The sequence below is a fragment of the Aedes albopictus genome, chromosome 1 (assembly GCF_035046485.1).
Source record: "Aedes albopictus strain Foshan chromosome 1, AalbF5, whole genome shotgun sequence".
NCBI lineage: Eukaryota > Metazoa > Arthropoda > Insecta > Diptera > Culicidae > Aedes > Aedes albopictus.
The window spans coordinates 307,896,128-307,913,984 of record NC_085136.1 but is presented as its reverse complement, the minus strand read 5'-3'; the positions used below and the strand labels follow the sequence as shown (position 1 = coordinate 307,913,984).

General features: G+C 43.4%; 2 protein-coding genes across 2 annotated transcripts in view; both read right to left on the bottom strand.

The window, feature by feature from the left end:
- Nucleotides 1–7,413: 7,413 nt before the first annotated feature.
- LOC109408289 (dolichol-phosphate mannosyltransferase subunit 3) lies at nucleotides 7,414–7,999 on the bottom strand. Its single transcript, XM_019681555.3, has 2 exons — nucleotides 7,724–7,999; nucleotides 7,414–7,618 (listed from the first exon to the last, which is right to left on the bottom strand). Exons 1-2 carry the CDS (start codon nucleotides 7,871–7,873, stop codon nucleotides 7,484–7,486), a joined length of 285 nt encoding a protein of 94 aa, XP_019537100.2. The 5' UTR covers nucleotides 7,874–7,999; the 3' UTR covers nucleotides 7,414–7,483.
- Nucleotides 8,000–12,507: 4,508 nt separating this feature from the next.
- Nucleotides 12,508–17,857, bottom strand: part of LOC109405429 (protein yellow) — a 42,931-nt gene continuing 37,581 nt past the window's right edge. Inside the window, exons 2-5 of the mRNA XM_019678494.3 lie at nucleotides 14,033–14,273; nucleotides 13,767–13,954; nucleotides 13,508–13,675; nucleotides 12,508–13,438 (exon numbers count right to left, since the gene is read on the bottom strand). Of these exons, the coding sequence (XP_019534039.3) occupies nucleotides 12,674–13,438; nucleotides 13,508–13,675; nucleotides 13,767–13,954; nucleotides 14,033–14,252 (1,341 nt within the window). The 5' untranslated portion in view covers nucleotides 14,253–14,273 and the 3' untranslated portion in view covers nucleotides 12,508–12,673. The remainder of the gene's footprint in view (nucleotides 13,439–13,507; nucleotides 13,676–13,766; nucleotides 13,955–14,032; nucleotides 14,274–17,857) is intronic.

The window sequence follows — 17,857 nt, the reverse complement described above, 5'->3', positions numbered from 1 at the left end:
AGACGTAGTCCTACGTCAAAAGATGCTCGATCTTTAACGGAGCCTGTGGAGAACCTGGACATCCCCCACAATATTTCGACCCTTACCGCATTAATGCAGGGCTCTGGCGTGGTGGACCTCTTTTCCCGTGTGATTCGTGGGATTTAGGACATATGTGCGGGAAGCTGCGTAAGTCGATGGACGATGCCAAGCAGGAACACGCCATACTCGTGAAGCAGCGGCGGAACCTGTGAAAGAAAAGGATACAAAGTGTACCCAGATGGAAGCCTTCGCTTTCGCAGGTAGACCAAAAGGTGTGGTGGATGCAACTGTTCGTGATAAGCACGCGCAGAAGCGGGCGAGGCAGCCGTCAGGTGAAGAGCTGTCTGGCGGTGCCCGCAAGGCCAGGCAAATACTTATCCCGAAGGTCGGCAGCAATGCCGACAAGTCGGACTCCAGCCAGGTATCCCGGAAACCCGATCAGAAAGGCATAACAAAAATGTAACAAAATTATATTAACGGTTGATAGATATATCAACGTTCGTTATATTTAGATATATTTGGCAGAGTTGGTATGAAACCCTCTTTTTATTATACCAGAATTATAACAAGGTCAGTTGTTTTTATCCAATTACCCAAAAATGGATTAATTTTAACCCTACTCAACTTTTACCCAACCTATTTATATCTACTTTATAACAACGTGTGATATAATTTCTGGATTTATTATATCTCACGTTGTTATAAGTTTGTTATAATTGTATCAAGACCTGTTATAATTATGATATAGGTAGACCAATTTTTGTTTTAATTTTTGTTATTTTAACACCTAACCGGCTAATTTTATAACTCATTCTGTTATGAAATTATCTCTGAAATAAATAACTCCGTCGGTTATAATTTTGTTATGCCTTTCTGATCGGGAAGCTGGGAAGCGTAAGCTTGAAAAGGCTGGCCCATCCCGGAAGGATGGGAACAAGGGATTGCTACCGTTTGTGGGCCCTCAGCTACCACAAAGTAGGGCAAACCAAGGGTAGTACCCCCCTTGGACGATGTTCGAAGAAGAAATCAAAGACGCCGGTACAAGTAGTAAGGGACGCCAAACCAAGGCATAAAATAGTAGGTGCAAAACGCGAGAAAGCCGGCGCTCTCGTCATCAAGACCGAACAATCGAAGTACTCGGACGTTTTGAAGGCGATGCGAAGCGACGCCAAGCTCGTGGATATGGGAGCCGACATGCGCAGTATCAGACGTACTCATACAGGCGAGATGATCCTGGAGCTGATGCGTGATAAGGAGCGCAAGAGCGCCGCCTTCCTAAAGTTTAGCGGAAGAGGTCATTGGCGATGTAGTAGAGGTGAGGGCTCTCACACAAGAGGCAACTCTGAAGGTTGAAGACTTGGACGAGGTCACTGAAGTGGAAGAGCTCGTTATGCCACTGTGGCAACAGTGCGAGGTGCAGGTGGCCGCCACAGCCGTTAGGCTACGGAAGGGGCTGACAGCGACACAGGTAGCTTTGGTTTAGCCACCTGTGCCGGACGTCAGAAAGTCCGTTAAAGTAGGGAGGATAAAGGTAGGCTGGTGTGTATATCATCTGACGGTTCACGAGCCACCGGAGGTTTGTTTCAGGTGTCTGGAACCAGGACACAAGTCATGGGACTGCAAAGGCTCCTGACAGGAGCAAACTGTGCAGGAGATGCGGCGCCGAAGGCCATAAGGCACAAGGCTGCACGAGTTCACCCATTTGTCTGAACTGTACCGGGAAATCCGTGAGCAACAGACATCCAGCGGGTGGTCCAAGGTGCCCGGCCTTCATGAAAGCCGCAGCGAACAAATCACGGTGCAGGTAACGCAGCTGAACCTGAACCACTGTGACGCGGTTCAGCAACTGCTTTGTCAGGTGGTTTCTGAGTGGATGACTGATATCGTCATCATTGCGAACCCATACCGAGTACCCGCCGCAACGGCTATTGGGTCGCGGATGGGTCCGGAAAAAGGTAACAATATTGATGACTCCGTCCAGGAGTTGGTGTCTACTATCAATGAGGGGTTTGGGGTCGCCAAAGTAAACGGGGTCTTCTTCTGTAGCTGTTATGTGCCTCCGCGTTGGCCAATCGAGCAGTTCACGCAAATGCTGGACTGTATAACAACCGTGCTGACAGGGCGAAGGCCGGTGGTAATAGCGGTTGGCTTTAATGCCTGGGCCGTGGAATGGGGCAGCCCCTGCTCGAACTAGCGGGGTCAGATCCTGCTAGAGACACTGGCCAGCGGCCAGTAGACGATAGCTACACTCACAGCGATCACCTGGCGGTTTACTACAGTATAGACTAGGCCAAGGCCAAGCCCTCGCCGGTTGGAGACATCATACTTCGATGAAGGGGTATTTAGGCAAGCACTCCGCTGGAGCGAAATCTACTTGGTGTAGACGGCGGCGAGCTAGTAGCGGTGCTCTCGCGTGCGTGTGATTCGACCATGCCTAGGCGAGTCCACACTAGAAATGGGAGACCACCAGCTTACTGATGGACTCAAGCGACTGCAGACCTGCGCCGCGCCTACCTACGGGCTAGGCGGCGGATGCAGTGAGCACGATCTGAACGCGCTACAACGGACCAGATGTTCGCCATCCGCCAGGTGTTGCAAAATTACCGCGAATACAACGTGCCCAGGCCCACACATCACTTGTTCATCGGCTAATGTGTCGAAGACAAAGTAGATGATGGCAAAAGGCTCTAGGGAGGAATTACCGCGTCCGCCACGTCGAATTTCTATCAACGGTGATGACATCGAAGCGGTTGAAGAATTCGTGTACTTGGGCTCATCGGTGACCGCCGACAATGACACCAGTCGAGAAATACAGGTAACGGAAGGTGTTGCGTACCATCTACGGCGGAGTGCAGATGGGACTTGGAGAAGCCGAATGAATCACGAACTGCATCAGCTACTGAGAGAACCAACCATCATCCACACCGCAAAAATCAGGAGGCAGATAGCAACCCGATTAAAATGGTTCTCGAGAGCCATCCGACCGGTACAAAAAGACGTAGTGCATAGAGAGCTAGGTGAGGAGCTAGGTGGGTCGATCAAGTGTAGGACGATTTGCAGACCCTTCGCAGAGTGCGGAACTTGCGACGCATAGCCATGGACCGAGTAGAGTGAAAATGACTCCTACGTACAGCAGAGGACAATCAGGCCTCACGTCTGACCGGTAAGGTAAGTCTTAAGGAAACAGCAAGAAGAATTAACAGCTAAAATTTACATGAAATTTCTAATAAAATATGTAGTACAATCGGCGGTGCCCTGAGGGATTTTTTAACAGGGAAAAACATGGAATATGCAGGGATATTTTGAATATTCAGGGAAATCTTTCAAGCAAGTTAAAATAAGAGTCAGTTTGGATAACCGTGCTAGAGGAGCAAGAGGGCTCCTAGATCTAACAGATAATTCCTGAAAACCGACGGATCCGATAAGATGTTGCATATTCCATGCGAATAAATCTGAAAGTTAAAATCCATCAGTGAATTCCTCTAAATACACGGAGAGACAAAACTGTCCAAAAGTGAGTTCTTTACACCCAACTTCGGGATTGCGTACGTCAAGCCAATTCTGAGTTGATGGAATTGATGTTTATGTTGGGTTGTTCCCGCTTACTTCCATGTAAAAAAAAATACCTAATTTTATTTATTTGTTCACCCAACCGAAATTTCGACTAGGTTGTATTTACTCAAATTTGAGTACTGTACTAGCGATATACTGACGGAATTTTTAGGAAAATCCTTGTACACGGAGAAACTGAAAAACTCAAAATTAGGTACTTTTAAACTCAATTTTGAGTTCTTTTCATCTCCCTTTTCATACCCGTCAAACTGAAATGTCAACAGCAGTGCGGTGTTTTTCGCGTGCACTTTTGATGCAATGCGATGTTTTCCGAATGCACATTAGTTGTATTCTGCAACAAGTGACAGTTCCTTGACGCCTGTCAGTTGTTGCAGTTTTTGGATTTCATTCGGTAAGTGAAACGTAAACATGTTGCAGTTATCGAACGTCTACTATATTTTAATTTAATTTCACCAGAAGATTCTATCAGATTCCTATCAGCATTTTCCAAGATTCGAACTGTATTTTCTGGGATTGAAGTATCTTCCAGGATTCCCGAAATGCAACCGATTACTCCTTGAGTTTGTCACGGGAATCCCGGAGAATTTCTTTAGCAGGTATTTCCGGTATTGCACCCATAGTTCCTCGTGGGATATTTCTCGGAGTTCTTCCTGCGTTGCCCAAAGACATTTTCATGGGATTTCTATCAGGATTTTTCGCGACATCTCCATAAGAGTTTTCCTTAGAATATATCGCAGATGTTGTCGCTGAATTTCTCCTAGAGTTTGTCTCAAGATTCCTCTAGATTTTTTTTTTCACGATTCCTTCAGGTGTTCCTCTTTGGTGGGACTTTCCCTGAAGTCCTGCTCGGTATTTCACTCTGAGTTGCTGCAGGAGTTTGTGGGGTGTGAATATAGTTTACTGTTATTCCCCTTGTGTTTCCGTCCCCTAGCAAGCATCAGTGACACCCATCACCATGACGACGTTGTCAGTGTGAAGCTGCCTCATTGAGGAGAGGAACTTTGGCGGAGCAAGTCGCCTTCATCGTGTGGTTCCGGATTATGCCAAGCAGTTCTACTGTAGTTTGCTAAGATGGCGGTGAACGGATTGATCCAGTGAGTTACGCAATATTCACAGAGTTATTTCTGTTGTTTTCGCTAGAACTCCTCCAATGATTGTAGAAAAATATATTCACGAATTTTCCACAGGAGTTCTCGTCGGAATTTCTGTCGAAGTTTATGCTATAAGTTATTCAAGAAATTTCAGTAAGCTTTCTTCTAGAGTGTCTCCCTGGTTTTCAACAAGAGTTTCAGCTGGGATATTTCCTAAATGTTCTTGCGGAATTTGTTTTTGAAGTTTAACGTGAGATTTTTATCGGAGTTTCTCCTGAATTTTTTCTCAGAAGATTGCCTCCGGTGTTAGTCCGGGGATGACTCTCAGAGTTTTTCTTAAGTTTTTCAGAGTTTTCTCTCTGGGGTTAGTTCTGGATTTTTTTTGGAGTACCTTCTGAGATTTCTGCAGAGGGACCCGTAACGTGAGTAGATCACCTTAGAATGGTGCGTTGCGGCGTAAGATCTACCAAATCAAAATTTGATCTTGAAATTTTCCTGCCTAAAGTAATCAGGCAGTAGTTTACAAATACTCCAAGATCAAAGTTTGATGCACTTTTTTAATGTATATGTAATATTTTTGTTTCATTTTTGCTGCTAATCAACGTTTTATTTCAGCAGGATTCAGGTAAATTTGTTGTATAATACAAAATATTGTAAAAAATATATAACTGTAGCGAACGTATCACTAATATGTAGCTTATTCGACGTCAAGGTTAATATTATCTAATATTTCAGACTCTCAACCGAAAAATCAATTAACTCAAATAAATTCCATTAAGATGACGAGGAAACCAGGACGAATTGGGCAGATAACTAATTCGAAGCAGTCTAATCCAGATATCTATGAAGTGGGCCAAGTTCTTGGACATATTCTGAGTAGATATCTAATCAACATTTCCTCCCCATCCCCGCTGATCGTAAGGACCTGGCCAGGTGTCGAGAGTTCGTTAAATGAAAGGTTTGTCAAGTCCCAGGCAACTTTTCTGGCGCATTCAACGTCTCTATCGACAGCCACCCCAGGATGTGTACGGTCGGCTATGCTATGCTATGCTATGCTACCTTCTGAGATTTCTGCAGAGGCAATTGCTGGTAATTCTCATGAGTTCCTCTTTTTTTTCAGACCATTTTGTACGATATTCCACTCGTAGTTGTTTACAGTATTACAAGCAGTGATCCATCTAAAATTATTCTTATACAGATTTCTCGGTTTTATTCTCAGAGCTCTTTCCGGAACCTCTATCAGAAATTATCCCAAGATTTTGTACGACTTTTACAGGATTTCTTTAATAGTTGCTCCCTAAGTTCTTGCGGGATTTTTTCCAGGAGTTTTTTTCTCGGAATATGTCCTGGAAATTTCGGAAGTAATGTCTGAAGGAATTCAGGCGGAATCTTGCGAGAGACTCTGCAAAAACTTGTAGGAGAAATCTCTAGAGGAACTTCGGAAGAAATCCTGAGAAAAAATGGGGAAGAAATATATACGAAATTCAAGAAGGAACTCTGAAAGTCTCGTGAACGAAATCCCGGGAGGAGCTACGCGAGGAACTGTTGGAAAGCTATCCCGGAAAACCACTAATAAAAATTTCAGAAGGAACTTTGGATAAAATTCTGGAGAAATCTCCGAGAAGAATCCAACGAGAAAATCGGGAAGCATACCGGAAAAATCTACGGAAGAAATTCCGGAAGGTACTCCAACAGAAAGCTTCTGCAGAAATAATGCGACGGACTTTGGTAAAAATCATAGGAACAACTCTCAGAAATCCTGAAAGAACACCGAGATAAAAAAATAAAACTTGGAACGAATTATTTTTGGAACTGAGGAACTGAACTGAAGGAAGTAAAATAAAAATAAACTCTGGCAAACCTTCAGCTAATAACATAGATAAATTAAATTAAGGAAAAACTCGTGGAAAGGATTGTATGAGAAACCGCGAAAAAAAATAAAAAATAATTTATTTCACAAATTCCTAAAAAAATTCAGCGATGTGTTTAAATTTCTTGGATAATAGGTACATCTGGCGCATTTTCCCTTAATATTATTCCTTGACTTTTGAGAATATACAGGTGTGTATAATTTTTGAAAAAGATATACAATTTATAAAATTTAGAATAATTTTTGAATTATAAACATTCAGAATTCTCCCCTGGAAAACTCATGGTATTTAATTTTGTCTTATAAAAGTCAGAGTGTCTACGTTTTTGCAAACTCCAAAGATAATTTCTAGTGGATTTCTTTAGCAATCTCTGGAGAAGTTGCTCTGCAGCTCTGAACTCAAAAAGGAAATTCCAACAGAAAATACTGAAGAAATTTTAGAGGAAATCCATGATAAGTTCCGGAAGGAATTTCTGACTTAATTTCCAAAATCCTCAGTGAAAAACCCGGATAAATTAACTGTAACAAAAGTAGCGAGAGGATTTTTAGTATATAATATAAGCGGGGTGAATGCGATGACTTCTTCAGTGGATAACTGACACTGAGGAAGATTACAAGTGGTAGTCGAAATACGCGTATCTGTCAAAGAATAAGCAAAATAGGGCGGAATCGAAAGGTACAAAACTGATTACACTCATTCGTGGAGAAGACAATTTTATATCCTTATCGATGTTCAACTGTATAGGGAAAAAATACTAGACTTCGTCCCCTATTTGAATTGCTACTAATGTTATCCGCAAAAGTTGCTCTAAAGTGATCAATTTGTCCCCGGATTACGGCAATAATTTCAAAAAGTCATAATATCAATCCGTTTATTTTACATTGAACAAATTATATTACAACATTACCACTATAATTGCCTTAAAAACTAATCGCTCAGTACCATTCCCTTACTTCGCAGATCCTTCTTAGCTTCCTTGATTTGCTCCAGCAGCTCCTTGGCAGCATCCTCACAATTATTGAAGGTAAACGTCCGGTATAGTACAACGGTAGCAGAATAGAGCTAAAATCAATCAAGTAAAGTTATAGGGAAAGGAAACATCCCACCATTCAGCATCAGCCAATCAATGGATGAATGATCCCCGACATTAGATTTCTGTTTGCTTACCCCAAATAGCACCAGCAGAATCAGCGGCGACAGTTGAATCGCGAACATGTACTGGTCGAAAACCGGATGCTGCACCTGGCGACACACGATGGAGAAGTACACCGCGAAGAACGCCGCTGCCACAGCCAACCATTCCATCAGTTTCGTCATCTTTGCTGAGCTGAGATTTGAACTAACTTCTAGAAAATCAAAAATGGAATGAAATAAGCCGGTTCTGCTGCAGTGCAAGTAATTCAATTTGTTTGTACACCGAGCAGTGATGACAACGACCACAGAAGTGTACAACTTGTTTTGATTACACGGTACCGCTGTTGACGTGGTGGCTGTCAAACGCGGGCAGTGAGTTTCTCATAATGGCCACCAGATGCGGCATGGTTGCGTGCAGTGATGTAAAGATGGCAGCACTGGATGTAATATTATGGATCAGATGAAAAAATAGATTTTGTGGCAGCCGAAATTGGCGCCAAATGCGTTTTACAGTTACAGTTAAAACACAGAGAACAGACGTCTATCATCGCTTTCTGCCTTGTGTAAAACTTTGTAACGGTCATATCAGAGTATGTGGTTATGCTCCCGTTGCGCGGCGCTAGCGTCCCATCACTTACATTGTTGTGTTGTCAAATTTGTTTCCAGTGCTCGCCGTTTTTGGCCGTTTGGCGCTCGTGTCGTTTTGTGGGCTAGTGTATTTTAACGATGAACACTGCCATCGTGGGGTCAAATCGACTTTATATGTGGGGCAGTCTCCGTTGGTGGCGTTGAGGTACACTTTAATCCTTTACACACGATTTCGACGTATTTTTGTTCGAGCTTAAATGTCTGTTCTCTGTGGTTAAAATTTCTCCTAAAGAATATTTAAATTTAAATTTTGTTGAATGAATCTGAAATGTCTCATCATATATTACGAATATCGAATCAAAAATTGGATGGTGTCATCCTCGTAAGGGGCTGTCCATAAACCACGTGGTCTTGAAGGGGGGGGGGGGGTTTCGGCCAATGATCATTTTGTAGGGACAAATAAAAATTTTTGTATGGACTAATGACCACGCGGGGGGGGGAGGGGGGGGTTGAAAAGTCCCAAAAAAATGACCACGTGGTTTATGGACAGCCCCTAATTGTGAACAGTTCCTGTAAAAAATAGGTTCTAGAGCAATGGATCACTAAAATAACTAAAATGGCCGCTATGGAATGAACAGATAGCGCCACCGTAGCCTTGTGTGTTTGACGTAACTCGACTGCTGTCACTGTGTTATCGTTCATATACGTTGGCGTTTTTGTTTTGATGTGGTGAGTAGCGGAAAAGTCGGCTTCAATGATCCATTACAGTAGACGTTCGCTCAGTGCAAACGCGTTAACTGCAATGCTTTTTAACTGCACGTCCGCTAAGTGTAACAATTTTGCAGTTATCGCACCGCTGTCTGTCAAAATCAAAACGTCAACAGAGCTGCGATGAGTTTCGGATGCACTGTAGCTGCATTTCGATGTTTTTGAGTGTATTTCGGCTGCGTCCAACTACAATTGACAACCGTTTGACGTCTGTGAAACGTAAACATGTTTAAAAAAAAAAGACACGGACACGTTCAATGCTTCCAGTGAGCTATTCGCTCTTTTAAGGAAGCACGACACTAGACAACGGACAAGCATGCAACGCCCAGTGGCACAGCCGAAAACTTTTCCTGACAGCTACGGCGGAAATCGAACCCGCACTCCTCACCACTTATCGAACGTCTACTGTAGTTAATTTTTGATAAATCATCGAAAAATGCTTGAAAATAAGACCTTCTTAAAATGCAAATTTTAAGGCTAGATGAAACATCACATTTTTAAGTGGATTGGTACGTTTTAGATTATTAAACTCATATCCATCGTATAATAAGTATAATAAGTAGTATCAACCTTGACCAGAAGTTTATTAACTTGCTTTGTTGTCAATGCTGAATAAATTCGGTTCCCTTGACCCATTCTCACCTACTCGAAGGGGTGAGAAAGCGTGCCCACCACTGCTTAACACCCGAGATCCCCTCGAACCCCTTGTAACGCACCTGAGGTCCGGACCCTCCGCAACCTCCGAAAACACACATTAGACCGCCTGTAACGCTTTTGGTACCAGTTTCTCGTCCGGAACTCTCTGTTTCCAAAGGCCCCCTGAAGCCCCTTACGGATCCCTGTAACGCACATGAGACTGGCCGAAACCACTAAAATGCATCTGATGCCCCCTGTGACGCATCTGAAACCCGCTGAAAATCCTCTGGAACTTCCTGGTAGGTATGCCTCCAAAAATCTCGGATATCCCCACGTAACGCACCTGATAACCTCGAAAGCCCCTGTAACGCACCCGTTACGCCTCTGAAATCTACTGAAAATACTCTGAAATATCCTGAAATGCCTCCGTAAACCACCTGAAATTCCCTCGGACCCCATGTACCGCTTCTGAGGCCCATCGAAAGTGCACCTTGAGCCCCTGTAACGCTTCTGATATCCTCTGAAAATCTTCATAAACTCGTTGAAATGCCTTCGGATACCCCCTGAAACTGGACCCCTGCAGCACACCTGAGAACCTGCGAAATTCTCTGAAATCTGCGACCATCAGGAGCCCCCTATGACGGCTCTAATACCCGCTTAAAATCATCTAAAACTTCCTGAAACCCCCTTGGACCCTCTGAAACAGATTTAAGACCCTTTGAAAACCCCTGTAACGCACCAATAACGCCTCTGACACCTGCTGAAAATCCTGGGAAACTTCATGAAATGCCTCCGAAACCCCACTAAACTGTGTTTCACAGTGAAGGGCGCTTCGCAAGGCTTCAGAGGCGTTTTAGGGGGTTACACTGGCTTCCAAGTGAGCTTCATCTCAGGTGCATTTCGAGAGGTTTCAGAAGCCTTTCAAGGCGCTTCAGAGAGACTTCAGGGGGCTTCGCAGGCTCTCGTGTGAGCAACAGGGGAGCCTCAGAAGGCATCAGACGCGTATCAGAGCGTTTCAGAGGAGTTTAATGGGGGGGGGGGGGGGGGTTCGAGGGGCTTCAAGGCTTCAGCAGGATTTCTGAAGGTTTCTGAGGCGTTTCAAAGGCGTTTTGATGCGTTTCAGGGGGTTTCAGAAGGGCTTCTAGACATTACTGACTGATTACGCTTGTAGATCCGATGTCCTATTCTCCAGGGAGTTCTCTGAGTTCTCTTAGACAGTCATTGAACTAGATAAAACAGCTGTGGACTACCGCGAGACACATAGTGGCTACGGAATTTCTTTGTAGATTAATTCGGGGATTTCTCCCGGGATTCCAACCGGAACTCCCTCACGAATTCCTTAATACTTACTTTACGGATTTGATTTCTTTCGGGATTCTTTCCCTCGGAATTTCTATGAATGGTAGATTCTTCCCGGGATTCCTGCATTTATTCCTCCCAGGGCTATTATTTTTTTCATCATTCCTGTAATTATCCCCATGTTTATGTTTATTTCTTCTAGCATTCCATCCAGAAGGTGTCTCAAAATGTTCATTCAAAGATTCCTAAGAGATTCTTTTATACACTTTATCCGGAATTCCTTCATTAATTCCCCCTAAGGCTCCACGAAAGATTTCTCCCACGATTCCTTTAAGGATTTCTTCGAGAATTTATTCATTGATTTCTTAAGAGATTTGTCGTGATTTCTTCAGACATTTCTCCTGTGTTTTCGTCAGAGAATCTTCCAAGAATTTCATCAAAAGTTGTTGCCGGAATTCCTTAATTTATTTCTCCCGAAATTCTTTCGAAGATATCTCCCGTGATTTGTCTGAGCTTCCGTCCTGGATTGTTTCAATGTTTTATCCTGGGATTTATTCCGGGATTTTTAGGAGCTCTCCTCGAAATTCCTTCAGGTTTCCTCAAGTGTTTAATCCAGGAATCCTTCAGAGTATTCTCCCGGGATTCCTCCTGAGATTCCTGGCGCAATTCTTCTTAGGGATACCTCCTAGAATCCCTGCAGTGATTCATCCAGAGGGTCATTCATTGATTTCTACCAGGGTTCCTAGAGATATCCTCAAGAATTTCTTCTAGGATTCCACAAGGCATTTCTTCAGGATTATTCCAGGGATTTCTCCATGGATTCTTACAGATTTTATTGACAAATCTTCCCTGGATTCCTTCTGAGATTCCTTCCAGTATTCCTACAGAGATATTTCACAGCAATCTTTCTGGGATACTTTCCGGAATGTCTTCGGAGATTCCTCCCGGCATTATCTCTGGGATTCTTTCAACTTTCTTCTGGTGATTCGAATCAATCACAAACAATACGATAGAAAGTTCAAAAATTTCTCACTTTGGCTTCGTAAAAACTATCTTCTATAATTTGTAAAGAATCAACAAACCCTAGAAGATTGTTTGAGAAAACTTGAAGAATTCCGTCCACGTGCTCGTAAAGAATTCTTTGAGGGAATCGTGCAAAATGACTTGTAGGATTCGTGACGAGGCTCGCCTATTATTCATGAGGAGTTCCATCTTGGGTTCATACATAATTCTGCCTGGAATACATTGAGAATGCTATGCCTGACATTCTTAAGGAGAAGTGTTCAATTGGTGAAGAATTCTTGCTGAGGGTAATGGAGAATCCCGTCTTAATTAACGTCCTTCCTAGAGTTCGTGAAAGCACTTCCATAAACTCAGAGTTCATGGAACAGCTCGCCTGGAATTTGTGAAGAATCCCGACTGAAATTTGTTAAGTTCCGCCTCCAAGATTCGTAGAGAATGTCGTTGATCAAACGGAAGTCGGCACTAAACAAAGGATTTCGGATGAAATGATCATCTCCAGCATATGACATTTTTATACACTTATAATCAATATCGACTCGAAACACACATGCACAATTCCAAATAACACTCGATGGGATGAGCCTGCCTCGGACTGCAAATCGCATAAATAATGAAACATATATCTTACCTTACCTCGAACTTACAAACTACGACCGCCTCCTGCACACCTCAGAGTCTACCGGGCCGACAGGTCCGGGATCCGTCCAGCAGATCCGGAATCTGGATCGCCTGCACCCGGAAGTTCGTTTCGTTCCGGTTGAACGTCCCGGCCATGATCTTCTGGAACCGACAGCTCATTACCCACAACTCCTCCACTCCCTTCCGGTTGCGAACGATCTTCACCCCACTGGGGAACTGGAGCGTCTCCTGGTTCTGCGACACGATCCGGAAGTTGTTCGGATTGTAGTTGGTGGTGGAGTCCCAACAGGCGATCGCCATCTGGTTGAGCAGGCCGAAGAACAGGTTACCGTTGCCGTCCATCGCTTCGGCGGCTGATTGCGACGTGCGGCGACCGATCACCCGGAAAGCCCGGGGCATCGCACCGGCGTCTTCCGCCCACATGGTGTCGTTGTGCAGGACGGACGTTCGCACGGCACTCTCCGAAATGGAAGCCAGGGCGTGGAAGAAGAGCAACCGGTCGTTCAGGACGGCCGGTCGATTGCTGGACACACCGTAGGCGGAGTTGAACGTGAAGTCCGACGGAGCCTTCGGGCTGAGGGCCATACTGATCATGCCGTCCATCAGGTCGAAACTATCGCTGGCAATGTTAAACGTTCCGTGGTCCGGGTTGGGGTTCATCAGCTTATTGGTGACTCGCCAGGACTTACCGCGGGCCATATCGTACACGATCAGCCCGGAACCGGTGACGTCCGCCGCGTAGATCATGGTGTTGGAGCAGGATCCCGTCGGCGGTGGATCGCGAACGTCTACGAGCTGTTTGGGGGAAGGTGGTTGTTAGATGTGGACAACCGAAGTGTACGGGGGTAATTCAAGGGTACTTACAATGCTGACAAGAAGCGAGACATCACACGTCAACTGATTCGCAGGGATCTGGTACTGGTGGATGATCTGATCGGTACGGAGATCAAAGGCAACGATCTTCGGCAGGCAGATTCTGCGATCACCGATCTTGCCGGTGTCTACGACCCACAGGCGGTTGCACTCGTCAATCTAGAAATGTGGACATATTTTATTGCTTTGAAAACCATTCCATGGTTGAAGGAATCCCTGAAGAAAATTGATAATCTCTAGCAGCACTCACCATGGTCCTGAACACCGACACGATCCCTTGGCACCGCCCATCCTCCGGAGTGGCCTGAATGGCTGCATTTGGGTAAGGTTCAATCAGCGGTCCCGAGGCACCTTGCTGCTGCGAAATGATTCCCAGCGTAGCGGGGATGCCTTCGATGAAACGGGGAACGGTAACGAAAACTCGCGATCGCAGAGGGTCTACGGAAACGTAAAAAAAACAGAGGTTAGTTGAAGATCATCCGAAGATCAACCAAGACGAGAGATGGTAAGTCTTACTGCTATGGTAATCGACGTCCATATCAAGGGGGATGCAGTTCTCGGGGATAAACCGTCTGGAAGCCAGCGCTTCCTCCCGTTCCCTGGGTGAGGAGAACACAAAGTCCAGCGACTTCCATTGCGTGACCCCTCGCAGTTGTTTGCCGTAGGTCGACTGCTGGGCGTCGATACTGCCGAGCATAACCAACAACCCAACCAAAGCCGTTGTCCGTACGATCATCTTCGAACGCTTATGGTGGAACTGCGAAGTAGACGGACAGCCAAACAAAACGAAAATGCGGTATAGTGTAGGTAATATGCGAAGCAATTAGTCAAATTGAAATGTTTCGCGATCCACGTTAAGACGGCGCGGGGCGCGGCGGCGATCGTATACCGGGCTGACGTATTCAGACGACACACACGAAATTGAGACATTAGCAATTTCGCGAACCGTGACCGCACGCACGAGTCAGAAGGGGCAACCGCAACAACAACTTCTGTGTTGCGGGTTCGCGTTGATTGGCCTCCTTAAGCATGTTCAAGCTCTTGAGCCTGAGCGATCTGAGCGTGAAGGGGCTTATCGCGTTGAAGATCGTTTGAAACCGCGGATCTGATGATGCTCCCAACCCAACAGGATGTGGGGATCGTTAGATTAGCATTTATAATTATGAGGATATTCGTTTTGGTCAAAACAAAGATGAGACACGGTGATTAAAAATCCAGAACATTGACCCTCTTCCATAAATATAGAATTCACAGTTTCTGTAGGTGATCGCGACTCGTGATTTGCGAGGTCCTAATCTATGCAACAGGTGCGAGAGAGAGAGAGATAAAATGCAATGACTTGGCAAGATTGTTTGTTTTGCTAGATGCTGGATCTCGATTCGCATAACTCAATCAGCAGAACATTGATGAAATTGGCATATAACCTTTATCGACGGAAATGGGCTCAGCCCGCAAGGATTACTTGCAAGATTATCTTTCGATTGCATAACTGGTAAAGTGGAAGGCTGTCTACTCTCATAGACGGTTACCATTCTGGTCCATTATCGCCGTGATGAATGAATGTTTTGATTGTATTGCATAACGGTGTTCGCTGTTTGCCAAATACCTATTCTAGCAAAGAGCAGCCCCGTTCTGACTTGAAGTGGTCAATTACACAGCGTAACAAAAATTAACTTTTTGTCTGTCTCAAGAGCAAACTTATGTGTCTCCGAAGGATTTTGGGCCGCTGAATCCGAATCCGGGCTCAGATTTGCTCTAACACGTCACAATTTTGAGCTATACCTCAATTTATAGGGCAAAATATGTGATTTTGGGCTTTTTTGACTGGAAGCCATTAAGCAACGAAATATTTTTTTTAAGCAATCGAAAGGTTAAAAGGTCAAATAACATCTAAATTAACGACTCATGCAAAATATTTCGTTTTACCAAATCGAATTTGATAGTTTTAAGCGATTTATGTTAGGTACGATATTTCCCATATAAGTCACCCTTAAAAAGTTGCATGCAAGTTTTCATGCTAACATAAAATGCTTAAATCTATCAAATTTGATTAGGTAAAACGAAATATTTTGCATGAGTCGTTAATTTAGATGTTAATTAACCAATTAACCTTTTGATTGCTTAAAAAAAAATATTTCCTTGCTTAATGGCTTGCAGTCAAAAAAGCCCAAAATCACATATTTTGCCCTATAAATTGAGGTATAGCTCAAAATTGTGACGTGTTAGAGCAAATCTGAGCCCGGATTCGGATTCAGCGGCCCAAAATCCTTCGGAGACACATAAGTTTGCTCTTGAGACAAAAAAATGTTGCGCTGTGTTAGGTATAGATGGTCATGTATGATTCTGAGGCAGTCATGCATTTACTCTTGGCTATTTCAAACAAACGAAATGGTTGTTATCAGTTACGAACATTGATTTAGGATGCATTCGGTGATTGACGCAAAAAAGCAACTTAGCTTTAGTCTTATTTCAGCATTGTGTCTTCCTCGCGCTGCCAAATCCATCATATTCGAAAACAAGTGATTACTTCTAATAAAAATATACAAAAATAAGATACAAAACAAACAGCACTTCTAATTTAATTATTGGTAGTGTGAAAATGGGAGCCACATGCTTAATAATGGTATCTTGCAAGTAGAAATAGTAGTATAGACTAAAAGAAATTCCTGGTTCCTATAACTATCATGAAACTAAAATAAAAGCTGTTAGGTTTTACGAAGGGTCTCAAAACCTCTACAAGACTCATTGGTCACCAAAATGTTACATCAGTAATACCAAATATTTTATATAAATAATATGATTCACTTTCTGAGTTTGCTGAATATATTTGACCTGGAGACACGGCTATTTCTCGGCGACCCCTTTATCTTGTGCTTGTGGCGCCGCTTGTGACGAACGTGGCAACTACTCAACTAACATAAGTTCCAGTTATTTGCTTTCAGTTGTGTAACAATCGAGTTGAAACAGTCAACGCTGAATAAAAGGGAAGCTTGTCAAATGTAAACCATAAGCTAATACACTGCTGCAAAATAAGCACCATACAGCTACGAAACTCTATTTTCAGTAATCAATCACTTGTCACTAGGTTTGCCTTTACTGCACTCTATTCCAACTCCGGGAGATTTCCTGGAAGATGTGAAAACTTGAACAAATCGTAACAAAACAGTTGCTACTATATAGTACAATTCGTAATACTGACAAATCCACAAACCAACAGCGCTTTGAAGGCCGTTTTGCGATATCATTACAGCTAGAAGCTGTAATAAAGAAACTGTTGGTATACCAACACGGCTTGTCGGATGTAAACATTATTGTCAAAACAAACTTTGAGCCGGATATTATAGCTACTACACAAATACTTTACAGCTATGCATCTCTGTGCTGTGAAACTATCAGGGTTGCTTTTATTGCACTTTATTCCAACTGCGGAAGATTTACCGGAGGATGTGCAAATTGAATAAGAGTCCCAACCAATAACCTAGCTGCTTTTATACAGTACGTTTTGTAATGTTGCCAAATACACAAAACAGCAGCGCTTCGAAGATGTTTAAAGAACATCCTTTCAGCTAGAAGCTGCGATGAAGAACCTGTTGGCGCAATCATCCAGCTTGTTCAATGTAAACATTAATGAGTTTGATGTTTCACAAGCTTTTGCAGCAAGATGAAGTTGGGTAAGGTTTCTTGTGGCACAATTGGGTTTTTAAATTTTGAAAAATGTAATGATTTTTTGATTTTATACGAAAGAGCACCTTTTTCTAAATCACTCTGATTTTTTTCAGATTTTTAGAACTTTATTTTGATACCTAAAATCATTTTCAAAGAGATTTTTTGAAATCACCTTTTGACAGCTGGGCAACTGCTTGACGGCTCCGCCGAGTACAAAATGCGACAAGGGGTGATTCGACAAATCGCTCCCATACAAACTTCAAATTGATTTTTAAATAGGTTCCCGGGCACCAAAATTGATGAAAATTTGGATTTCGGCTCAGTTTAACATGCAGATTCAGAATATGGAATTGTCTCAACACCGCTAAAGAAGCCAATTATAAAGGCTTATCTGGAGTAAAACAAAACGGGCTATTTTCTATGTTATTTATCATCATCGGGACCAGTGGATACGAAGATCGGGAGTTCGATTTCAAGTAGTGACAAGTACTTTAATGACATATACACATACACTCTAAAAACGTATGCCCTTGAGAGTTGCACACGCTGTCAACATTAATGAGCTGGGGATGTCAATAAACTCTTCAGTTGTCAATCAATAATACCAAAATATTTAGGGTTAAAACAAAGAATAAGAATATCAAGAAAACCCACTCCTCTGATGCTCGGGGGGAC